The sequence below is a fragment of the Ascaphus truei genome, chromosome 2 (assembly GCF_040206685.1).
Source record: "Ascaphus truei isolate aAscTru1 chromosome 2, aAscTru1.hap1, whole genome shotgun sequence".
Classification (NCBI taxonomy): Eukaryota; Metazoa; Chordata; class Amphibia; order Anura; family Ascaphidae; genus Ascaphus; species Ascaphus truei.
In genome coordinates this window covers 352798931-352817786 of record NC_134484.1, presented here as the reverse complement: position 1 = coordinate 352817786, position 18856 = coordinate 352798931, and the positions used below count along the sequence as shown (strand labels likewise).

The 18856-nt window shown below is 48.3% G+C and overlaps 1 protein-coding gene across 1 annotated transcript in view; it reads left to right on the top strand.

The window, feature by feature from the left end:
• FKBP14 (FKBP prolyl isomerase 14) overlaps positions 1–12288 on the top strand; it is an 18253-nt gene extending 5965 nt beyond the window's left edge. Inside the window, exons 3-4 of the mRNA XM_075586872.1 lie at positions 5837–5964; positions 11573–12288. Of these exons, the coding sequence (XP_075442987.1) occupies positions 5837–5964; positions 11573–11731 (287 nt within the window). The 3' untranslated portion in view covers positions 11732–12288. The remainder of the gene's footprint in view (positions 1–5836; positions 5965–11572) is intronic.
• The last annotated feature ends 6568 nt before the right edge of the window (positions 12289–18856 follow it).

Sequence of the window (18856 nt, the reverse complement as noted above, 5' to 3'; positions counted from 1 at the left end):
GTGAGAGAGACAGAGAGTGGGTGAGAGAGACAGAGAGTGGGTGAGAGAGACAGAGAGTGGGTGAGAGAGACAGAGAGTGGGTGAGAGAGACAGAGAGTGGGTGAGAGAGACAGAGAGTGGGTGAGAGAGACAGAGAGTGGGTGAGAGAGACAGAGAGTGGGTGAGAGAGACAGAGAGAGGGTGAGAGAGACAGAGAGAGGGTGAGAGAGACAGAGAGAGGGTGAGAGAGACAGAGGGTGAGAGAGACAGAGGGTGAGAGAGACAGAGGGTGAGAGAGACAGAGGGTGAGAGAGACAGAGGGTGAGAGAGACAGAGGGTGAGAGAGACAGAGGGTGAGAGAGACAGAGGGTGAGAGAGACAGAGGGTGAGAGAGACAGAGGGTGAGAGAGACAGAGGGTGAGAGAGACAGAGGGTGAGAGAGACAGAGGGTGAGAGAGACAGAGGGTGAGAGAGACAGAGGGTGAGAGAGACAGAGGGTGAGAGAGACAGAGGGTGAGAGAGACAGAGGGTGAGAGAGACAGAGGGTGACAGAGACAGAGGGTGACAGAGAGAGAGAGAGAGGGTGACAGAGAGAGAGAGCGGGTGACAGAGAGAGAGAGAGCGTGACAGAGAGAGAGAGAGCGTGACAGAGAGAGAGAGAGCGTGACAGAGAGAGAGAGCGTGACAGAGAGAGAGAGCGTGACAGAGAGAGAGAGCGTGACAGAGAGAGAGAGAGCGTGACAGAGAGAGAGAGAGCGTGACAGAGAGAGAGAGAGCGTGACAGAGAGAGAGAGCGTGACAGAGAGAGAGAGCGTGACAGAGAGAGAGAGCGTGACAGAGAGAGAGAGCGTGACAGAGAGAGAGAGCGTGACAGAGAGAGAGAGCGTGACAGAGAGAGAGAGCGTGACAGAGAGAGAGAGGGTGACACAGAGAGAGAGAGAGAGAGGGTGACACAGAGAGAGAGAGAGAGGGTGACACAGAGAGAGAGAGCGGGTGACAGAGAGAGAGAGAGCGTGACAGAGAGAGAGAGCGTGACAGAGAGAGAGAGGGTGACACAGAGAGAGAGAGAGAGAGGGTGACACAGAGAGAGAGAGAGAGAGGGTGACACAGAGAGAGAGAGAGAGGGTGACACAGAGAGAGAGAGAGGGTGACACAGAGAGAGAGAGGGTGACACAGAGAGAGAGAGGGTGACACAGAGAGAGAGAGGGTGACACAGAGAGAGAGAGGGTGACACAGAGAGAGAGAGGGTGACACAGAGAGAGAGAGGGTGACACAGAGAGAGAGAGGGTGACACAGAGAGAGAGAGGGTGACACAGAGAGAGAGAGGGTGACACAGAGAGAGAGAGGGTGACACAGAGAGAGAGAGGGTGACACAGAGAGAGAGAGGGTGACACAGAGAGAGAGAGAGAGAGAGAGAGAGGGTGACACAGAGAGAGAGAGAGGGTGACACAGAGAGAGAGAGAGAGGGGGTGACACAGAGAGAGAGAGAGGGGGTGACACAGAGAGAGAGAGAGAGGGGGTGACACAGAGAGAGAGAGAGAGGGGGTGACACAGAGAGAGAGAGAGGGGGTGACACAGAGAGAGAGAGAGGGGGTGACACAGAGAGAGAGAGAGAGGGGGTGACACACAGAGAGAGAGAGAGGGGGTGTCACAGAGAGAGAGAGAGAGAGAGGGGGTGACACACAGAGAGAGAGAGGGGGTGACACAGAGAGAGAGAGAGAGAGAGAGAGAGAGAGAGAGGGGGTGACACAGAGAGAGAGAGAGAGAGAGAGAGAGAGAGAGAGGGGGGGTGACACACAGAGAGAGAGAGGGTGACACAGAGAGAGAGAGAGGGTGACACAGAGAGAGAGAGGGAGGGTGACACAGAGAGAGAGAGAGAGAGGGTGACACAGAGAGAGAGAGAGGGTGACACAGAGAGAGAGAGAGGGTGACACAGAGAGAGAGAGAGGATGACACAGAGATAGAGAGAGAGAGAGAGGATGACAGAGAGAGAGAGAGGGTGGCACAGAGAGAGAGAGAGGATGACACAGAGAGAGAGAGGATGACACAGAGAGAGAGAGGATGACACAGAGATAGAGAGGGTGACAGAGAGAGAGAGGGTGACAGAGAGAGAGAGGGTGACACAGAGAGAGAGAGGGTGACACAGAGAGAGAGAGGGTGACACAGAGAGAGAGAGGGTGACACAGAGAGAGAGAGGGTGACACAGAGAGAGAGAGGGTGACACAGAGAGAGAGAGAGAGGGTGACACAGAGAGAGAGAGAGAGAGGGTGACACAGAGAGAGAGAGAGGGTGACACAGAGAGAGAGAGAGGGTGACACAGAGAGAGAGAGAGGATGACACAGAGATAGAGAGAGAGAGAGAGGATGACAGAGAGAGAGAGAGGGTGGCACAGAGAGAGAGAGAGGATGACACAGAGAGAGAGAGGATGACACAGAGAGAGAGAGGATGACACAGAGATAGAGAGGGTGACAGAGAGAGAGAGAGAGGGTGACAGAGAGAGAGAGGGTGACAGAGAGAGAGAGAGAAGGTGACAGAGGGTGAGAGAGACAGAGGGTGAGAGAGACAGAGAGAGGGACAGAGAGGGAGAGGGACAGAGAGGGAGAGGGTGAGAGGGGGAGGGAGAGCGGGAGACAGACACGGGTACACACACACTGGCACACACACACACACTGGTACACACACACACACACACTGGTACACACACACACACACTGGCACACACACACACACACACACACTGGTACACACACACACTGGTACACACACACACACACACACTGGTACACACACACACATACACACTGGTACACACACACACTGGTACACACACACACATTGGTACACACACACACATTGGTACACACACACACACACACACACTGGTACACACACACACACTGGTACACACACACACACTGGTACACACACACTGGCACACACACACACTGGTACACACACACACACACTGGTACACACACACACACTGGTACACACACACTGGTACACACACACACACACACACACACTGGTACACACACACTGGTACACTGGTACACTGGTACACACACACACACACACACACACACACACACACACACACACACACACACACACACACACACACACACACACACACACACACACTGGTACACACACACACACACACACACACACACACACACACACACACTGGTACACACACACTGGTACACACACACACACTGGTACACACACACACACACACACACACTGGTACACACACACACACACACACACACACACACACTGGTACACACACACTGGTACACACACACACACACACACTGGTACATACACACACACACACTGGTACATACACACACACACACTGGTACACACACACTGGTACACACACACACACACACAGACACTGGTACACACACACACACTGGTACACACACACTGGTACACACACACACACACACACACACACACACAGACTGGAGTACAGAGGCAGCCACGGGCAGGTGGCTCTCCGCCTCCCCCTGCACCCACCCCCGCGCCCATCTCCCGCACCTAGGGGGGGGGGGATTGGAGCGCCGGGACACAAAGGTAAACTGCCGCCGCCCCCCCTCCCCCGGAGGGCAGCTACGGGCTCCCGGGGCAGAATGGGGGAACACCGCGCAGCCACCACTGCCAGCCCCCGCGCCCATCTCCCGAACCAAGGGGACAGGGGGGGGGAAGGGAGCGCCAGGACAGGAGACAAAGGATAAAAAACCCACCTCCTATCCCCCCGGGCGGGCAGAGGGGGGGAGACACCGCGCAGAAGAGCCAGGAGCCGCGGGCAGAGACACACACCACGTGTGCTCTGCCGCAGGAAGCGGAAGCCCCGCCCCCAGGCACCCTTCCTTCCAGTCATTCCACATGCAGGTCCTTGGTGAAGGATGATGCCGGGGGGCGGGGCTTAATGCCGGGACGCTGGGGATTGGCCAACAAGGTAGGAAACTGCCGGGGGGGGTTGGCATTAAAAAAAAAAAAAATACTTACCAGCCGGGCTGCTGCAGTCTCCTCCTCCGCGCCGCCGCAGACTCGCGCACAGCGCACCGCAGCTTACTCGCGCACAGCGCACCGCAGCTTACTCGCGCACAGCGCACCGCAGCTTACTCGCGCACCGCCGGGGACAAAAAAAATAAAAATGGGGACACATTGAGGAAAATCCGGGACATTTCCGGTACACACAGAAAATCGGTACAGCTCCCGAAAAACCGGGACTGTACCGGCAAAAGGGGGACGGGTGGTCACCCTAGACAGAGGTAAGGAGGGCGTGAGCACCAGGGGCAGCAGGCAGGGGGGCGCAGCTGCAAAAGTTTACGCACCCCTGATTTAGAGTATTTGGTTGTGTACATAAACTAAATTTACATCAAATCTGTGCCGAACTCCAATGCTGAGCAGCTTTCTGCTGCAAAATCTAGTTAACACATGCTTGGGTCACAGAGGTTTTTGCAGTCATGGTGCTCCCACTGCTTTAAGCATTCGGCATATTTTGGAGCAGAGAGATGCCTTTGTCTTGAGACTGACAAATGATTTTCACATTGTTCTCGAACTCCTAACTCTGTAAAATCCAGAAACTAACACTGATGATTTCTGCCCCAATGCTAACCAATTTTCTGTGTTGCATGGGGTGTTAAATGGGTGACTAGAGTTTGGGGGGTGGGGGAGGATAAAAATCTTGGTAAGATATAACTTGTGAACTTAGCATGAAATAAGAATATATAAAGATGCAATATACCCAGTGTTCGACAAACCTATACATTTGCACGCCCCGGGCGAGTGGATTTAACATCGTGGCAAGCTCCTATTGGCCCAAGCAGCACACGTGTGGTACTAGGTGGCGAGTAGATTTTTTGGTGATTTGTCGACCACTGAATATACCTTTCAAATAAATGCCCAACTGTGTTTCATAATTGCCATCACAAACCTCCCCCTCAAGGTTTTGAAGGTTAGTCCTTAATGTAATCTGTAGTTTCTTTCAATAAAGGCAAGATACTGGCCAGAAATACTGTGGACATAACTGGATTTTGGAGTTGTGATGATGAATCATTTGTTCTAATAGAACACACTGATCTGGTGCTAAGTCTATATGTTCGGGCCTGAAAACTGGATGTTCCACCAGGTCTTGCTTTGGCCAAAATGACTTGATGGTGCTCGAAGATGCTTTGACCTTGGGAACAGAAAAAGGTTACTGTGATTGTCCCAATATTTCTGTTGCAGGCGATCTAAGATCTTCCCTGCCGCATTGTTAATAATGAGCAGCAGGAACTGCAACTTTTCACTTCATATATTATTTAATAATTTGTAATATAAATAAACTGTGAAATAGCATAGTAGTGATCAACACCAGGTATTGCTTATAAATTACTCTACTATACAGGAGTGAAAAATGCTTTACCTGGATTATTTTATTTCCAATCCTAGACATTAGTTTTCGTAGGCTGCATGCAGTTTCCATATTTGTAACCCTGAGAACATAAAGTTAAGTGACCAATTTCTGTTATTTCCAGCTCCCATGAGCTTGGCTAATTGTATAACAAGACTTTTTTTTAATGTTTTTAAACACTGCCTCTTTTTGCATTAACCCATTCAGTACAGGAAAGGCTTAGTACACCATGCCACACGGTAATCTATGGGTACTGTAATCAACTGAAGTTATTGAGTACTTCCCAACAATGCACTGTTTTTAAAAACGTTATTTTGAATACTTCAAAATGTCTTTACTCATCATTTCAGATGCACTAGAAGACTAGGGAATTCACTGTAACAAAGCATTTAGAAAAATACCTGAAAACGCGCAAATAAATGAATTCTTATGGTTTTGTAGGAAAAGTGCCTCCTGAAAGTATTCTCATCTTCCATATCGACCTTCTTGAAATCAGAAATGGACCAAGATCCCATGAATCATTCCAAGAGATGGACCTTGATGATGATTGGAAATTATCCAAAGAAGAGGTAATTATTTCATTTATTTCAGACTGCTTTCTACACAACTCGAGCTGCTACTTAGGGCTTTTGAAAATGAAATGTCATGAATGTTATTAAAACTTCCTTGTTCAAGGTGTTGTAGAGCAGGGTAATGAACCGCTCAAGACTGCAGTTCAGTATAGTGAGGAGTTAACAGAAGGTACTGTGCGTTACCCTTGGGTCCCTACTTCATATGCCATGAGGAGGTCTTCTCTGTTGTAGAAAGTTTGGCTACTACATTCAAATTAATGAGAATAAAATTTTCTCCAGCACAGGAAGACTGCTTTGTAGCATATTGGATAGGGGAATTGAACACTATTTTACTATTGGCTGTAATGATGGTTCATGTAATGTCTGAACTATGCCTGGAAGTGAAATGGAGTCAATTTTATGTCAGAAAAATCTGATGCACAGATTTGGTTAATAGGAACTTGTTTGACCTTGACCTGACCTTTTTGGTTAAAAAAATAAAACCTAGTTTATTATGTCAACTGTATGGGGATACATTTTATTTATGTTTAGTGTGCAATTGCACAATCTGTGTGCCATTGATCTCTCCTGGTATATTATAACTTGATCTTCAAGAGTGAATGTGACAAAAATGATGGACGGACATAAGAAGTAGAAAAACACAGGATGTCCTTGTAAAAATATGCACTGTCGTAGGGAAATGTGTGAGCAGGACTTTGTTGGAAGAGTGGAATTTCTCTTCTAGTTTCAGCAAGTTTCACTTTAAAAGGTTACACATTCAGTAACATTTACTTTCTTTTCACTGAAATATTCCGATTTGTCTCCACACTTTTCACAGCATGCGACTTACATGCAAGCAGGTTACTGCTTTGAGTAGATTTAGGTGTTGGAAATGAAGATATTTTAGTGTCACAAGGGATCTTCTGCATTCCCATGGAAACCTGAACATGATGGAAAAGGCAGCTCCTCCAGCTTGTTGGTAGCACAGAATCATTGTCATATATAGGAGGCATTTACTCCACTAAAGCCATGCCTTGTCTCCAACCCTGTTTTTTTTTTTTTTTTAAATCAGATCTCAGGGTGAGGAAAGTCCCCATAGACCACGGTGTAGTGTTTTGACCGCAGGGGGAAATACTACTGTGGTTCCCAGAAATCTTTTCTGCCCTCCGTGATACCACGTTAAGCAGCAGGGTTCCCAGGCTCTCCTTACCCTCTTCAGAGGTGGAAGATAGGTGGTACTGAACCCAGAGTCTCCTTTGCATAACTTCCACACCACGTTGGAACCGATTTTTCTCCTCATGGGTTATGCCCACAGCGTTTCTGGAAGTGTAGGGAGAAAATGTAAACCATGGATGCTGGTCAGTTCTAGCATTTCTGCTGGTTTGACAATCATAATTAGGACAATAGACATAGCTTGCCGAACAGCCTAAGGAAGCTCTCTTAAGAAAGTCTGCCTGTATCTGTTCTGCTACCAATGCACTCCAGACCTCTGTTGCAGGATATCTGAATAAGCCAGACCCTAGGGGGGGGAAATCACTTTTGCACTGCTACCAAGCTAAAAAAAAAAAAAGCTTCTGTACATGCTGTGAGGAAACGTTTCCATCAGGTTACACCAAAAGGCTATGCGAGGATTGCACTAAACAGGCCATCTTAAAAGAAACCCCATTGCATATGTCAGTTTCATTTGCATGGGTGAAATATGCAATGATGGAGGAATTAGACGTTTCTAGAGTAGAGAATGTGAGAAGATATTCACAAAATGAGGGATCAAGATCCCAGACATAACTGGATTAACGTAGGGATCTATCCTCATTTTACCGGTTTTTGTTTTTTCCTTCGATGTAACATTAGAAATACAGTACGTCTCCCTCTAAAAGTGACGTACAAAGCATGTCTGATCCATTTCAACCAAAAGCTGTGGACACTTATGTAAGTAATGTGTGCGACATACATTCAAGGTTCAACAATCTGAAAGAGGATATCACATCAGGAACATCAATGCAGTGGATCTGGAATGATTTTTCTAATCTAAGACGTACACTAGATTTTCTTTTTCTGACCCTTTATTGGACATTACTGATACGATAATCTTCTTAGTTAGCAACTCATAAAGCACTCTGGCTAAAAAAGAGGTCAGCGGACAATTTAATATAAAGGTGTTACGTTTGCGTGCAGTACGTCGCTTTGCACTGTCCTGGAGACAACCAACTAGACAGAGGTGGAGAGTATAGAACGACCCGTATCTGGGATGTAGATCGTGAACCGTTAGAATACCTGGTTTCAGGGTTAGGACAGGAGAGAGGCAGAATGGTCGTGGTCACAGTTCCGGGGTCGGCTGGAGAGAGGCACAATGGTCATAGTCACAGTTCCGGGGTCAGGGCTGGAGAGAGAGGCAGAGTAGTCCGGCAGGGGTCTGAGGCAGGCAAAACAGCAACAGGGCTTCCAACATGAGATAAAGTAGGGAGTACCTTGCACAAGCAAGGAGAGAGGGGAATGGAAGCCTTATAAAGGGAGACGCCAGGTGTGAACAATCCAGCTCAAGTAGAGGCTGACTTCCTGCCACGGTGGCCATGTTGGTAGAGGCAGTGAAGTCAGGTGGCATCCATGTTGGAGATCTTTCTAAAAGAGAAGCTTGTATCCTTACCCATCACAGGTTGCTTCTGTATAGTAATGTACAAGATACAAAAGGATTCCCTATAGGATGCACTCAGCCCCCACTGGTATATTAAAACATAACATTTATTAATTTATTTACAAAGATAAACCATAATTATTAAAAACCTATGGAGCACCAACTGTAACAGAGGGCGTAGGGGTAGATAGGAGGATAGACGGAGTAAAATGCTGCGTGTCCCGGTGTGTACTAGGATTGTGCAAAGTGCTACTAATAACTTCAAATGTACAAGTGAAACACTCTGTGTGTAGGACAAACAAACATGTAAATAAATATTGTGATAAGCTCCTGGTGCAGTGAAATTGAGGTATGATTGAAGTATAGTTCAGCTTTCACTTAAAGATGTAACAGCCGGTGCTATCTGCTAGTAGTGGCTATTTCCTGGGGTCCGTATCATATTTTATCTGTCTGAGAGATAAAGATTCCCGTTAGCAAATTCCCCCACGCTGCTTTAGCTGTTTACAGAGCTGAGACCTGCGTCTCAGTCGCGCTTGTGACATATCAATTGTGACGTCATCACTACCCAACACACGTTTCGTTTGCTTGGAACTTCTTCGCTGGTGCTTCCTGTCTAGTGAAGTATTGGATTCATTCATTGCAAACGTTTCCAGATGAAGAAGATGGTGTGCCTCAGGCAGAATATAATATACCTCAGCAGGAACTTCCAGAAGGTTTTACAAAGGCCGATATAACAGGCCTATCATTGGAGACCAGGCCATTTACACCTTTTTACCAGGATCATGCATTGAGCAAAATAAGTTAATGAAATAAATTGTAAATTTATTCACAGGAACAGGCAGACACACAATGTTGCACAAAATACAGCAAAAAGACACACTTACTTTGGAATTGGTTTAACAACCTGGACTCTCCTAGCTGCAGGGAATTCTATCCCTGATCATAGTTGCAAAAACAGGACAGAACATATTTCTGGCAGCTTTTCGCTGAAGCAGCCCTTTTCTTGCTGGAGACTTACAACTGGAGAACATTTTGGAGAACCTTGGAGAACTAAGCATCTCATGGCCGCAGGGGGTTATAATACCTCTTATTTTCATTACAGATTACTGCCCCCCCCTCCCCCATATCAAAAGCGTGAGAAAAATCTCTTCTAATAATCAGAGACAAGCTGGTAGGACGCTCAGGGTTACCTGGAAATTTGAATGAACCAAGGGGCACATGCAATTTGGGACTTCTGGCCCTTGAGTCCCTCAATGCCACCCACAGTGACAGGCCCCGGCCAGTCTGGTGGGCCAAATAGAAATTCAAAGAGCGTCCATTGATCTGAGGACGTGGGTACTTGACTTCTTCCCTCCTGTCCAAATGGTTTTGACATCTCAGACTTCCTCTCTGGCTTTTGATCCCCACTGTATGAGTAGACAGTGGAACTGTCTAAGAGTCCCAGCTCATTATACTGTGCACAAGCATATGTTTTAAAAACACACTGTTCCCTAAAATATACACTTAAAAAATATCCTAAGTCTTTTGGTTATGGGAAATAGAATAAGAAGATGCACGTTATTTCTTACTAGCCATATTCCCCACACTCTATACAATACTTTGGACTGGACTTTTAAAAGTCCTCTCACAATCTTGTAGCTGATTGGAGTACCCCAGAACCCCTATGCCGGTTCTGGGTGACCTTGGCATTTACTGGATAGCCCCATTAACCTAGGGACCCATGGACTGTTTCAAGGAGACCTCACAACCCTATGGCCCATTTACCTTTCTGGGTTGTGCTGAAGCAGGGAACTTAGTGGTGAGTCACGCCCTATACAGCTTCTGGGTGACCTGGGCATTAAATGAGTAACCCCATTAACCTGGGGACCTCTTGACTGTGTCAGGGGCACCTCACATCCCTATGCTCCCTTTTACCTTTTTGGTCTGTGCTGAAGCAGGGAACTTGGCGGTGAGCCACATAACTGTTTTCAAGGGAGGCTTTTGAACGGAGGTCTGTGCCTATATGTCCCCGGGAATCTGACTTGATTCCCAGATGCATTTTTGTGACAATACTTTTACAGCAAACCCCCCCTTGAAACTCAAAGCCTGAAAAGCTCTACTGGTTAGCACTCCTGGAAAGGAAAAACACACACACAGTCTTTATTGTTGCACAATCACATACATTTCATGTACAACCAATGGGTCCACGAACTTACACTCTAAACCCACAAATATGGTTCAGAGGTAACCAGCCGGGCATAATACCTTAATTGATGGCCTGGTTACCCCTTCACCGTCACATATCTGACACCAGATCCTGGGCATCACAGCTTCCACAACCATCGCAGAGGGGGTAGATCAAGAAAGGAGACCACAAAGACCTTCAATAGAAGGTAGTGTTCCAAAAATCTTCATGCGCGACTAGGGCGGAGAGTCCGAGACTGGGTACACTTTCACAGTTCTTGGAACAGTGGATTCATATAACATCATGGGTGTCGAAAATTATCCATCAAGATTATTTCTTAGAATTTCTAATTCACCCAGATTAGAATCACTTTGTAGTATTAAGACACTGGACAATGCACTTTTTGCCATTACGTTTCTGTTCCCATGAAGAGACTAGAGGGGGGGAAAATTACATTTCTCAATTTCTCACAGTACAAATCCGCGGGTTACAATATTGTTGCTTACATTAAAAAAAAAGAAAAACATTCGTGTATACCAACATATGGTGCGTCTGTCACAGCTATGTGCTAAATGTATAATATTATATACTCCCACATTCCGTTTATGTAAATCATTTGTTGCACCAAACTTAGATTCTGATCCTGGAGAGAGAATGTATCAATAGCAGCATGTACAGTATATGGTTTCCAGCCCAAACAATACAAATTTAAATTATTGCATTGCAGGCCCATCCAGTATTTTGAGGGGTTAAAAAAAACTATCCCTTCCAGTTACCCTGTAATATTTTCATTTATAGTATTGGATTTTTTTTTTTTCTCTCCAAACTAGGTAAAAGAATATCTGAAGCTTGAGTTTGAGAAGCATGGGAGCGATGTGAATGAAAGCCATCACGAAGTTCTGGTCGAGAGCATTTTTGAAAAAGAAGATGAGGACAGCGATGGATATATTTCTGCCAGAGAATTTACTTATAACCATGACGAGCTATAAACACCTGTCTTTTTTTTTTTTTGTTTGTTTATTTGTTTTTTGAGTATGTTCTGATTGGGGCAGAAGTTGGCACAAGATGCACCGTGCGTCATTAGAACTTGCTGTGTTGGGAATCCGCAAAACACATTAGGAAAACACTGAACAGTGATATGTTGGCTACATAAGAAAGAGGCATCACTCAATCCTAGGCAAGCGTTGCACTCCCAATTCGTAGCTTAATTGTGAGTGTAACGCTTGCCTAGAATTGAATGCTGCCTCTCCTCTATTTTCATATGCTTGTAAGTGCAGCTACCCTTAACGGGACAAGCACCTCTCCTGTTGAAGATTTTTATTTTTTACTCCATGCTGGGGTATATAAGGACACTGTTCCTTCCCCCCCCCCTATGTTGGCTACATAACCAACATCTGTTTCTTACATTCAATTGACTAATGTTGATAGTATCATTTATACAATTGCCTTCTTACTTGTGATATATATTTTTTAAATATTAAGGTGGTTGGATTAAATGTTTTTTTTGTCACAACCGCTTCAAATAAAGAGGAGTACAGGAATGTAAGCCTTTTGTGTGCGTCTGATTGTACCTGGTTTAAAATATCTTCTACTTTACTTACCAATACACCTTTCTGATACTGTAAGGGTTATTCATTAAAGTGCAATTGCAATTATATTGATCTAATGCAGGGAAACTCCCATTCAAGTCAATAGGCGTTTCTGTAAAGGAGTAGTGCATGATTGGCGTTCTTGCACTTTAATAAATAACCCACTGTGTATCTATTGCTGAATTTGTATACATATTGTACAGTATGAACTGATATAATGTGGAACAATTATGGGAAACCTGTATATTTGAAGAAGGCAGATTTGCGAAGTCTTATCCTGCTCTTGGAAGGATAATATCTAACTTCGTGTAGGTTTTAAGATCAATATCCTAATCTTTACTTTGTTATTTACAAATGTATATCTTAAGTGTAGTGAAAAGGAAAGTGTACCTTTTTTTTTTTTTTGGTAGATAACCTACAGATCTGTAACATTGTCATTCCAGGAGAGGTGAACATAAATAATAATGCATGTGAGCAATAGAAATGGTTAAGTTAATTACAAGTTAAGAACTGCAAACCCACTCATGCATATAATAGCAACTCAAGTGTACAACATTATAAATGGGACAGTGTGTCATCTACCAAATAGGAAAGATACCGTTCACATCTGATGACCACATAGCCAAAGAAATAGCAGAGCAGTTATGAGTAACGAGATGCAGAATGTTTTGTCATATCCATAGATATTTTACAGATACAGATTCCCTATCTGGGACCTTACAATAGACTGAATTATTAGTCCTGCATTATTATTTCTGGAGTAGAACCGTGAAAATGTGAACTGAATGCAAGAACAGAATTTCCTGCTATTTTAATGCAATTTAACAACAACCCATCACTTTGATACTGCACATTCAGTTAACTCAGCGGTGTGCAAAGTGGGGGGCGGGAGATTTTTCGGGGATGGGGGGGGGGGCGCGCGGGCCATTGCAGGGGTCCCACGCTCTTCCCCAAGGCATTAAAATTAAATGCCGGGGGGTCGCGTGAGGCCTCTGCAACACTATTTCTTACCTTGACTCTGCTGACTTCACTCACGTCCATGGCAACGCGGTGTCAAATGATGCTGCGGGTCACGTGACATGACCCTGCAGCATCATTTGACGCCACATCAAGGTAAGGGAGGGGGCGTGAGCACCAGCGGAAGGTAGGCAGGGGGGCGCAGCTGCAAACGTTTGTGCTTCCCTGAGTTAACTGGATGGCTCTATGTTGGAGTCAGCTGAATTGCAGTAAATATTTGAAGTATATGTAACGGGTATTCCACCCCACCCAATCGCATATATTGTGTGGGTGCGTAGAACATATAATGTTACCAGGTGTGGTGCGTATACCTGTCAGGCTCACAGGAGGTCTGAGCCTCCGCTAGTGAGAGCCTGGGGCGAATCCTCTGGAACGTTTCTTTGTTTCAGCGCTTCCACCTATGTAGGATTCTATGGGTATGTAGAATAACCCTAACATAGGAACCACATGCAAATAATCAGTACACCATATGTATGATAACCAATACCTTTTTACTTGTGCTCACATGAACCATATAACATCAACATAATAACGGGTGTCCCTCTTTCCCTAGGGGACACTGACTCTTGCGTCTCGCAGGACGCTTTCCCCTACACCGGGTGATCCCACCCCATGTCCATCAATCCCCTCACAATGTGTCCCGCACTCTTTAGGTGAGAATATGGGTGACTGCGCAGTCACTAACTAATGGAACTGTTGGTGCACTTGTTGACAAAAGGGGTTACCTGCCGAGTGCTCCTGCACTCGGGCCTGCAACTACTTCTCAAAGGATCTGTCGACCTGGATCCCGTCTGATCCGGTGGTTCCTTGCTTGGGGTCCGCCAGGGGCGATCCCACCCTGAAGATAGTCTCTCTCTGGGCACAGACTTAAGCCCCCGTCTCCTGGCAGGAAGCGCAGCATCCGCTGATCCCTTCCTAACACTGGCACTCTAACATGACACGGTCCCTCACCTAGGGCCTGTCCCTGGAGCACCACTAACTGGGGAGTGAGGACCTACCTGGGACCTAAGGGGTTAACTGGCCTATCCTGTCCCCCTAGCTCTCCCGGTCCTGACTCTAGCTAACTAGTACCTAGTACTTGCAGTAACGCACTGCCCCCAGGCGTCTACCTACTGTTGGCTAGCCTAGTGCAGATCCTCTCCAGAATCCCTGACCTCGTTAACAGGCTATCCCTTCAGGCATCCTACCCCTAGCGCTACCTCAAGGTGACTGGGACCTAGTACTTGGTACGTACAGCAACCGGCTGCACAACACGGTGCCTGCCTGTCAGACCTCACAGCACTACCAGCCTTGACTCTGACAAGGCAGCACTCACACTAAGGGCAGAGTCCCTAACTGGGGCTGTCCCTTATAATTACCCCCTAAACTGGTGGGGAGTTGGGGCCTACCTGGGATGTGGGTACCTATCTGGATGCAGGAGCTGCACTCACTCCCCGCACCCTTGCTTCCCTCACAGCTCCCGGACTCCAACTGACTGCGTAGCTGCAGCCCAAACAATGTATCTCTTCTCCTCTGCCAAGTCATCCTAAGCCCTATTGGCTCCCTGGCATCACGTGGTGCGTGCAGAGGCTCATGGGACTCGTAGTCCCTGCTCAGAGCCTTCCCTGGTAGGCTAGGGCTTCGCGGGCTTTCTCTCTCCTGACCTGCGCCTGCGCAAGCTATCTGGGACTGCCTCACTGTTCCCTGGCCTTTCCCTACACTCGCGCGACTTCTCTGGGACTCTCCTGGCGCCTGGCTATCCCTGCGCATGCGCGAGCTGTTGCGAAATGGCGGTGCCCTGTACCCCGAGCCGCCGGGGCCTTGGCAACGCGATCGCGGCCCTAACAACGGGCCGCTCGCGTCCCAAGCAACCGGCCGCATCAGGGAACAGCGCGCGACTCCCCGCTCCGGCCCCCACCCTTGGAAGTAGCCGTCGGGCCCGGCGCTGGCTCCGACAGCACCCACGACCGCACTGCTCCAAGGGAGGGGGGTCTCAAGGAGCTGCGGGAGCTCCAGGCTACACTTTCCCCTCTCCCCCTGGTGGAAAATCCAACGTCCCCGCTTGGGGAACGACATCACACGGCATAATAGTTATACAATCAAAATGCAGAGCGTAGAAAATACAACTTATCATGTGATCATTAAACATCCGATTACAATGCACTTCACACCATACTATACCCGAGACTAGCTGAGACCATTTGTGGGATGCCCCTAACTGTTCAGGTGGGGGTACCTCACTTTTTCGTCCGTGAGCCTCCCCCAGAAAAATCTCTTGAAGAGCCCACTCTGGAGTGACAGTCACCGGTTCCGTACTCATTCCTCCCCCTGGTGGAAGGAAGAGTACAATGTCTCTGGGCCAGACCTTTACCCGGCCATCCGTGGCATGGATGCAGTAGGCCAGGAGGTCTTGACCTTTTCCGCGGTCCACCACATGGTGAATGGAGTGCTCCTTCTTGGGCTCCAAGGAGGCAATTTTCACTAAATCCCTCGCTACACAGTCCTTGTCCCTACATACTGGCGAGGCTTCCACTGGGAAGCGAGCAATGGCCAATGTCTCTGTTTCACCTGGCAGGGGGTAAAGGGTAGATAACTTACCACTGCGGTGATTGATGGTGGCCAACAGGTCCTCGGGGACGCTGTCAGTTCCCCCCTCGGCTGTCTTGGGACCTGCACCCGGCACTTCTGGGGCAGTCCACTTACTCGCTGGAAGCTCGGGAGCGTGGGATCCCAGTCCTGGGACCACTTGTGTCGGAGAGCACGGGCTCACAATCAGATCAGGAGCCTGTGGGGAGTAAGGAGGTTCCTCACCACTCCGCTGGCTTGCGATGGGTTCCGCTTCATCTGGAACACGATCAGGTAGGTACGAGTCCACTCGCACCACTGGACAGCCACCTTCTAAGGAGGACACCTCCGCCAGGACGCGATGCAGAGGGGAGCCCTTCGCCCTGGTGACCAGACTTAAGGAACTATCGTGCTCCGCGGTTACCTGGAGGCTCACCCCCAACACCCCTGGGGCAGTCGACTCACCCTTGTCTTCGTTTGGTACTGGTCCCCATTCTAGGACCGATGGTACCATCGTAGTAGGCCGGACTGACCATCGTAGGACACACGGGCCCACAGCAGGGTCCGCAACTTCTGGATACACCTCCTCTAGGGCCCACGGGCCCACAGCAGGCTCTGTATCCGCCGAAATAGTTGGTTCAATGATTTCACTAGAGGAAGACGGGGGTATAGACACCTTACCCTGTGATTCCTCTGTCTCCTCTGCATCACCGCTAGGGTGGTTCGCCGGTATGTGCATCACCACCGATGGGACTTCAACCTCTTCCCCGGATGATATCACGATAGTATCCTCCGCACGGGAGTCACCGGGGTCTTCGGCGATACAGCCAGTGGTTGTTGGTACGAAGCTGGCGTGCTCCGGTACCTCCACTGCGGTCGTGCTCTTCTCCACCAATGGTTCGCTTGGCTCCTTAGCTGGCTCTGTAGGCTGGGGTACAATAGGCATCAAGAAAATTGCACCGCAGCAATCACATTTGGGCTCCCACGCCAGTGCGCCTCTAGAACAGTCACAGGTGGGACTAAAACACTGTGTACACGGTTCCCCATCCACCTCGGTGATCTTGAAGTCTATTGGTAACTGGGACATGTCGGCTCCCGCATCATAGGCTTCTTGCAAACAGGGGCACATTAGCAAAAGGAGATCTATTCCTGGCGCTCGCCAGGGCACATACACATTAGGGTGTATCCCCTGACAGTCTATCTCATCCTCATCCTCAGAGATCAAAGAGTCTATTACTGCATCGACGTAGGGTTGAAGATCACAGTGCTTGCTCCCCCTGGTGGAATCTGAAGGAAGGGCACTTTCTACAATGGAGTGGTTCTGGCTCTGCGCTGAGTCACTCACATCACAGGGGAGGAGCTCTGATTTTCGCGCCAAACCCGGACAGATTGTTGCAACATCTTTCTGTGCAGGTTGGCAGTCAGCAGCACGTGCGCTCTCCTGATTTGGCGGGAGACGCCATTTTGCTTGGTCTGCGTAGACTAGGGGGTACCCCTCAGACGGGCCCCCGGGCATAAACAGTGCGGACGGTGCCTCTGCCAGGCATATATCTGCAGTGTGGGTTACTACAAAAAGTATGGTTTTCCATGTGGACGTGGGATCTTGTTCTTCATCTAAGACACATGAGTACGGCCACCCAGGAATTTTACACATATACTCCCTGACCTTGATTGCGGGTATAATTATGGGAATGCCTCCTACCGCCACTACCTGGCCAGGTTCTAGATATTGCCTCAGAGCCCAGGCAAGTACCTCGTGTCCGGACTGTACAAACATGGTGACAAAAATAGGAACAGGACAATTTGGAAAAAAATGGAACAGGGCACCCCAGGTGGTATCTCAGCAGCGCCTCCAAATGTAACGGGTATTCCACCCCACCCAATCACATATATAGTGTGGGTGCGTAGAACATATAATGTTACCAGGTGTGGTGCGTATACCTGTCAGGCTCACAGGAGCTCTGAGCCTCCGCTAGTGAGAGCCTGGGGTGAATCCTCTGGAACGTTTCTTTGTTTCAGCGCCTCCACCTATGTAGGATTCTATGGGTATGTAGAATAACCCTAACATAGGAACCACATGCAAATAATCAGTACACCATATGTATGATAACCAATATCTTTTTACTTGTGCTCACATGAACCATATAACATCAACATAATAATCGGTGTCCCTCTTTCCCTAGGGGACACTGACTCTTGCGTCTCGCAGGACGCTTTCCCCTACACCGGGTGATCCCACCCCATGTCCATCAATCCCCTCACAATGTGTCCCGCACTCTTTAGGTGAGAATATGGGTGACTGCGCAGTCACTAACTAATGGAACTGTTGGTGCACTTGTTGACAAAAGGGGTTACCTGCCGAGTGCTCCTGCACTCGGGCCTGCAACTACTTCTCAAAGGATCTGTCGACCTGGATCCCGTCTGATCCGGTGGTTCCTTGCTTGGGGTCCGCCATGGGCGATCCAACCCTGAAGATAGTCTCTCTCTGGGCACAGACTTAAGCCCCCGTCTCCTGGCAGGAAGCGCAGCATCCGCTGATCCCTACCTAACACTGGCACTCTAACATGACACAGTCCCTCACCTAGGGCCTGTCCCTGGAGCACCACTAACTGGGGAGTGAGGACCTACCTGGGACCTAAGGGGTTAACTGGCCTATCCTGTCCCCCTAGCTCTCCCGGTCCTGACTCTAGCTAACTAGTACCTAGTACTTGCAGTAACGCACTGCCCCCAGGCGTCTACCTACTGTTGGCTAGCCTAGTGCAGATCCTCTCCAGAATCCCTGACCTCGTTAACAGGCTATCCCTTCAGGTATCCTACCCCTAGCGCTACCTCAAGGTGACTGGGACCTAGTACTTGGTACGTACAGCAACCGGCTGCACAACACGGTGCCTGCCTGTCAGACCTCACAGCACTACCAGCCTTGACTCTGACAAGGCAGCACTCACACTAAGGGCAGAGTCCCTA